Raw genomic sequence first — 7,734 nt, 5'->3', positions numbered from 1 at the left:
CCTTTGCATGTTTTTTTTTTTTTTTTTTTTAAATGTCTGTAAGCTCAGCAAGATGGAGAAAGACTAGGGAAAAATTATATAGAGGTAAATGCAAAATATGAGTGCTGTGTGTGTTATACTGATCATCATCTGTGTTCATATTAAAGTTAATTTAATGCATTTCTTGAATATTCAAGGAAGAATGATCATAGTTGTGGCCAAGTACATTTCTACGGTGGCCGAGAAGTGCAGAGCAAATCACAATTCTGAAAACAAAATAACAAATTACAAACGCAAATGCAAGTCTAAAAAACAAAGTAACAATTCAGAAAGCACAACAACAATTCAGAAAACATTATAACAAGTCAGAAAACACAATGACAAATTCGAAAACAAAATAACAAGTCAGAAAACACAATGACAAATCCGAAAAAAAATTTACAAGTCAGAAAACACACTATTAAAGTAGCTCAGTTTAAATGTATTGTATGAATTGCCCGTAATCTGGAATAAAAAATACGGGGTGTCTATTTACATTTAGTTAAAAGTGGCTGAAAGTCATTAGCTCCAGTGGCGCAGATGGATAAGTGTGTGTCTTTGGCTTTTTTACGCGATCGACCCGGGTTCGATCCCGCCTTTTGCCGAACTTTTTTTTTCTCCCTTTTCAAATCTCGTATCACATTGCTTTCTGAATTGTTATTTTGTTTTTTAGACTTGCATTTGCGTTTGTAATTTGTTATTTTGTTTTCAGAATTGTGATCTGCTTTGCACTTCTCGGCCACCGTAGAAATGAGGACATAAATTTGTGTAATGACAAAGGTATGACATAGGTATTACAAGGAGAAGGTGACTTTTCAGGACATTACCCCATGTCCCCACTTTTCAAAACGCTTATAAATCACACAGAATGGAGTGTATTGAAAATCTGAAATAGTTTCCTGTGAGGGGTAGGTTTAGGGGTAGGGTTGGTGTAGGGCAATAGAATATACGGTCTGTACAGTATAAAAACCATTATGCCTATGGGATGTCCCCACTTTTCACAAAAACAAACCTGTGTGTGTGTGTGTGTGTGTGTGTGTGTGTGTGTAACCAGTGAGTGTGGGAACTTGGATTGTACCCACAGTCCATCTGCTAAAAATGGCAGAAAAACAATCCCATTTAGAGGGATTGCAGTCAGGGTACACACAACCAATCTAGAACCAAGTACGTCTTTGCTCTCTAAGCTCTGGCAGGTTCATCAAGCCAATCTGGCTCTTTAAATGTGTGGTCAAAACAATGACTGAAGCCCCTTAAAATAGAAATTCTACATAACATTTTAAAAAATACTAAGAAAATTAAGCAAGACTTTCCACAATGAGGTTATAAATGAAATCCCTGCAGTCTACACAGGAAACTATGATAGGCTAAAATAAAACAGAGCCACAGCTCAGACCGGTTTAGATAATCTTTCCTTATTCAGCCAAGGAAGTGATGAGTACAAATAAGGGAGGCCTATTTAATGGTGTTATTGGTGATACTCCAGTGAAAATCACAGGTAATATGTTTTGACTTACATTCTCATATGTAGATTATGTGAATGTTTACTTTATGTTTATTATAACAGGTTGGCATGTTTAATAACAGTGAAAAGTAAACTTACTGGGCAAAGAAGATGGAAATGTTCAAGAGCTGTCAAGACTTTATGTTTTGTATCTTGTAAAAATGATAATCAAAAAATAAACATACAATGAGAAATATTCACTGGGGTAAAAATGTGACAACTAGCCCCGGTCTTTCTTATACATATTTTTTAAGGACACAATGATTCTTCTGTTAATTAATGACTGGTCATATGTCATGCTTAATGTGAAGCCAAGTTTAAGAAGATGAACAAAATAAGTCGACTAAAGGTGAAATACTCACACGGCAGACGTTTGTTGTGGAGGTTCGTCCCCTTTGAGCTCATGACTCCAGAGTGACAGAGATGCACAGCTGTAAAACTACCAGCACTTTCAGTCAGTCTGCCGTCCCAGAGCAAGACTGGACTCTAGCACAGCTCATCTCCCCCCTCTTTCTCTCTCTCTGTGAGGCTTTAGGCAGTAGATTCAGTCGTGCACGTCCTCTGCAGCAGCGCCAGTGGCTGTATCTCTCTGCTCAGACCCAGACCTCAGGTCTTGGGCAAGTGGATCATACCAAATCCACCCTTGTGGGAGGAGGACAGTAGAATTTATAGATGGGATCAGACAGAGGAAGGAGGGAGGGGTTATGTAATGACTAACGTCTCTTTCTTACATGTCATTCCATGAAAGGAGAACCATGTTTCTGTAACATCAGATGATGTGCACGAAACACTTACTCATTTTAAATGAACTATAAACTTATTTTGTGTACAAGTTTAACTTGAGAGGTCCAAAATGTCCTCAATAACATAGTGAAACCTGTTGATTAGCAACTAGAACTACAACCAAATCATGTTTCTATTTAAATCTAGTGTTTTGCCCAAGTTTTTAGTTAGGAAATAGATAATACTATTAACCTGATTTTTTTTTTTTTCCAGATTTTATTTGAGTTTATGAGAACAAATTCTGCAGGACACTGGCCCTCCAGGACCGAGTTTGGGCAGCCCTGCTCTAGGTAGTAGAAAAACAGCAGTCAATATATAACATATGCATGTCAGTTTCAATGCTGTTAAAAAAAATTATATATTATGGAATATATACCCTTATGGAGTATGTAATGCATTTGCTTGAGAGTGTAGAGAGCTGCAAATTAGACAAGGGGTTTTTAAGTCAAGTCAAGTCACCTTTATTTATATAGCGCTTTATGTAATACAGATTGTGTCAAAACAGCTTGACAGTGTTAAACAGGAAAAACGTATGCTGATAAATGCAAGAAGACAATAGAAAACAAGCCAAAGACAACAGTGGCATGGAACCAAAACTCCATCTGTGACAGAAACGGAGAAAAAAAGTAATATATAAAGCAGAAAATTGTATTTGGACCTCTTTCAGCTGCAGTGCATATGATCATGATTTGTAAGTACAATAGAGAAGGTTTTTTTTTTTTTAGGCTTGGGGGATTTTTTCAGTGCACTTAGCCTAGTTTTAAGATTACATGCAAAGCGCCATCTAGTGGCAATTAACCAAAACCTGTCAGATCAGGGTGTGTATTTATTTATTTCTTTATTTTAAAGGCTGTCTTTTATACTGGCACAAATATATACACTTTAGATGTGAAATGCAACACTTAATACTGAGACACTTGTTAATTGTGGTACATTTACAGTTAGCAATTGCCCTTTGTGTAAGTGTTGTCTGAAGACCCACATTCAAACTATATATCTAAAATATGTCGGAAACTTTCAGGGGCATCACTCAAGTAACCACTGCAGCATCTAATAGATACACATTTAGGAAATAGCGAAATGCAAACCAAAACACAAAAACAATTCTGTTTTACACTGTTTCGTCTGAACATTCGCTAACCACTGGTGCCAATGCGAGGCTGAGAGGATCAGAATTGAGGTTAAATGTTTCTCTCCGGTTTAGTACTGAAACTGCTCTTCAACTGTCCTCAGAAGATACACAGCCTCAAAAGAGCAGCTGAGCTTCTGTTGCGTCTGAAGAGTAGTTTACCACAGCTGTAAGAGTGTGTAGGATGTGTGGAAAACATGATTGTATCAGCATTAGTTCTTTCTAAATGTCACACACACACATCTATCTTTACAATCCAGACTGACATGCATGCAATGTGTGTGTTTGGAGGGCTGTGTGGTGTTATAGAGCTCTCATATGACTCAGACAGAGAATCCTTGCGACTGTGTGTGGGCTTCACTTCAGTGTTTGTGGCCTCAGCATGTCACTAACGTTTCAAGTGCAAGCAGAATAAAGCAAAAGTGCAGACGGGTTACCCTGATAATATTAACACATCTGACTGTTGATTGGGTCTAAATTTGGTGGCTGAAAAACAATGTAAAATGTGACCCAGTTAGGAAAAACATGCAATGAGATAATGTGAAGTCCCATCAGTTAAAATAAGGAGTACTTTCATGAGATCTGTTGTGCATAAAATGTGATCATATTCTGATGTACAATTATATGGACATAATCTTCAATGTAATTGACGCCCACTAATGTTATTGAAAGTGAAATATATAATTTCTGCACCAATAGCTGTGTTATTTTTTTAACAATGCATTCAGTGTATACAATTTTTATTAGTACATGTGTTTCCTGGAAATTGATGACTGGTCCAGTAAACCACTCAGAACACCCTAGCAACCAACCCGAACACCCTAAAAACCACTCAGCACACCTTGTTACCCCATATCAGCACACTAGTAACCAACAACAACCACCCAGAACACCCTAACAACCACCCAAAACAACCTAGCAACCATCCTAACAACCACTCAGAACAACCTAACAACCACCCCAACAATTACTCAGAACAACCTGACAACCACCCTAGCATAACAACCACTCAGATCACCCTAATAATCACTTGGAACACCCTAACAACAACTCAGAACAACTTTAACAACAACTCAGAACACCCTAACAATCACCCAGAACATCTTGTTACCCCAAATCAATCTAGTAACCAACAACAACCACCCAGAACACCCTAACAACCACTCAGAACACCCAAATAACCACTCAGATCACCCTAACAATCACCCAGAACATCTTGTTACCCCATATCAATCTAGTAACCAACAACAACCACCCAGAACACCCTAACAACCACTCAGAACACCCAAATAACCACTCAGATCACCCTAACAATCACCCAGAACATCTTGTTACCCCATATCAATCTAGTAACCAACAACAACCACCCAGAACACCCTAACAACCACTCAGAACACCCAAATAACCACTCAGATCACCCTAACAATCACCCAGAACATCTTGTTACCCCATATCAATCTAGTAACCAACAACAACCACCCAGAACACCCTAACAACCACCCTAACATGAAAACCACTCAGAATACCCTAACTACCACTCAGAACACCTTGCTACCCCATATCAACCTAGTAACCAACAACAACCACCCAGATCAACCTAACAACCACCCTAACAACCATTCAGAATGCCATAACAGCCACCTAACATAATAATCACTCAGAACACCCTAACAACAACTCAGAACACCCTAACAACCACCCAGAACACCCTAACATTACAACCACTCAAACACCCTAACAACCACCCAGAACATTTTGTTACCCCATTTCCAAAACACCTTAATAACTGCATAGCCGCATACCAACAACTGCAGAGAACACACTCACAACCACACAGCAACATCCTGGAAGCCCCCATTAATTGCATATGAATGTAACAACAAGCACTCACAACACTATCAGCTGCATAGCAACACCCTTGCACTGAGACACTAAACCGCAACCACTTAGCAAAATGCTAAGAATGCCTTAGCAACCATATAACAACAGCTTGGCATCTTTCATTGCAGCTGCAATACAACAAGCAAAAAAGTAGTCAGAACACTTTATCAGCTGCATAGCAACACCATGGCAACTAGCAACACAAAAGACACAAAACCCTAGCAACCACAAAGCACAGCTCTACTAACCACTCAGAACAGCTTAAAAACCATATAACAAGACTCTGGCATCTGCCCTCATAATAACACTTTAGCAGCCACATACTAACATCATTCCAACAATCCAGAACACCACAAATACAATCAGAAATCCTAGCAGCTTTAGAAATGCATTAACATTATTAATTCAGAATACCTAGCACCTGCACTAGCAACAGCACTGCAATGAGCTAAAAACCAATCAGAAGACTTTATCACCCCCATAGCAACCATCCAGAACACCCTAGCAACTGCATAGCAACATACTAACAAACATTTACAACACTTTATTAAATGTATAGCAATACGCTTGCAAGAGGCAACCTTAACAACCACATAGCAAAGTCCTAACAACCCCTCAGAACACCTTAGCAACTGCATAGCAATGACTAACAAGCACTAATAACACTTTATTAAACAGAAAACTCAGAACACCTTAGCAACCAAGCACTGCCCTGACAACCACCCACAACGCTCTAGCAACTCAGAGTCAGAACACCCTAGATACCATGAAGAAATGCTAACAACTGATTAAAAAGGCATTACTGTTAACTCCTTAGCAACCTTATGACAGCACACTAGTTTCTACCATAGCAACTGCATAGCAATTAATTAACACTCGCAACACCTTATCAAATGTAAAACAACATTCTTGCACGAGACACAAAACACTAACAACCATGCAGAAAAGCTCTAACAACCACTCAGAACACCTTAGTAACTACATAGCAATGGCCTGGCAACCACCCAGCAACTATTTGGCATTGTGTTACCATAGTAACATTAAACCAACCACTCAGAACACCATAGACACCTCTCAAAAATCCTAGCAACAGTTTAGAAAGTTGTCACTGTTTTGGAGCACACTGCCTTATAGATAACCTTAAGACTAACATATTGATACTAAAACCCAAAACACTTTAATTTTGATTTCATGGGGACTTTAACATTACCTCAGAACACCTTAGTAACCTTATGACAAAATCATGGCTTCTACCCTAGCAACTGCATAGCAAAACAGTAACAATCTACAACACCTTAGCAACCGCATTACAAAGCCCTGACAGCCCACCAGAATGCTCTAGCAACTGCTTAGCAGTGTGTGAACAACCACACAAACACCTTAACAACTGCACAGGAACATCCTGCCAATGACCACGAACACCCTAGCAACTAGCATATATCCCAGCAACTGCATTGCAAGTTTGCAACATGCTAAAAAACACCTTATTAAATGCATAGCAATGCCACAGCAACAGCCCAGAACACCCTAGCAACTGCATAGGAATACCCTGGCAACCACCAACAACACAGATACCACCCAAAAATCCTAGCAATTGTTTTGAAATGTACTATTATACATGTACTGTGTATTAAAAACTCAGAATACCTTAACAACACCCTGGATTCTACCCTAGAAACTGCATAGCAAGCGTTGTCAAAAGTACCAACTTCAGGAGCAGTCAGTACTGAAATTAAAAAAATGTGACAATACCAGCATTTCCCACAAGCATTTTGAGCGCTGTTGAGCGGATTCTTAAACACCTCTGATTGCTCCGCTTACACAGATACACACGGGAACGTTTGAAAGCCGTGTCTATCAGCGGATCAGTCTAGGAGCAGATATATTAGGGGTCCGCTGACGGATCCAGTAGTAGACACAGCTTTCAAATGCTCCCATGTGTATTCTGTGTAAGCATTCGGTGAAGAGCGTGACGCGATGATCATTGTAGCCAATCACAGACATATGTGTTGAGTGCGTGAACACAATGGACAATCAGAGGTGTTTAAGAATCCGCTCAGCAGTGCTCAAAAAGCTCACAGGAAATGCTGGTATCATAACATTTTTTACATTTCAGTACCGGCGGGAACCAAAGTCGGTACTTTTTAACACACAATTCCCTGGCAACTGCCCAGAGCACACTAACAACTACTTAGCAATGTGCTAACAACCACACAAACACCTTAACTGCACAGGAACATATACTCAGATCATATAGGCTACTCAGAAAGCAACCTAGCAATTTACATTTCTGTACATTTGTGTAAATAATCAACTCTGTAGCTACATACACTACAAAATATATTGAAAAGAGCAACTCTCTGTGTGTGTGTGTGTGTGTGTGTGTGTGTGTGTGTGTGTGTGTGTGTGTATGTGTGTGTGT

The 7,734-nt window shown here is 39.3% G+C and overlaps 1 protein-coding gene across 1 annotated transcript in view; it reads right to left on the bottom strand.

Moving 5' to 3' along the window:
- LOC107653378 (dysbindin-like) overlaps positions 1–2,142 on the bottom strand; it is a 60,443-nt gene extending 58,301 nt beyond the window's left edge. The window contains exon 1 of the mRNA XM_016440439.1: positions 1,882–2,142. Within this exon, the coding sequence (XP_016295925.1) occupies positions 1,882–1,924 (43 nt within the window). The 5' untranslated portion in view covers positions 1,925–2,142. The remainder of the gene's footprint in view (positions 1–1,881) is intronic.
- Positions 2,143–7,734: the final 5,592 nt, after the last annotated feature.

Source organism: Sinocyclocheilus anshuiensis, unplaced genomic scaffold (assembly GCF_001515605.1).
Source record: "Sinocyclocheilus anshuiensis isolate Anshui unplaced genomic scaffold, SAMN03320099.WGS_v1.1 scaffold37, whole genome shotgun sequence".
NCBI lineage: Eukaryota > Metazoa > Chordata > Actinopteri > Cypriniformes > Cyprinidae > Sinocyclocheilus > Sinocyclocheilus anshuiensis.
The sequence above is the reverse complement of the archived record's forward strand: the minus strand, read 5'-3'. Positions and strand labels throughout refer to the sequence as shown.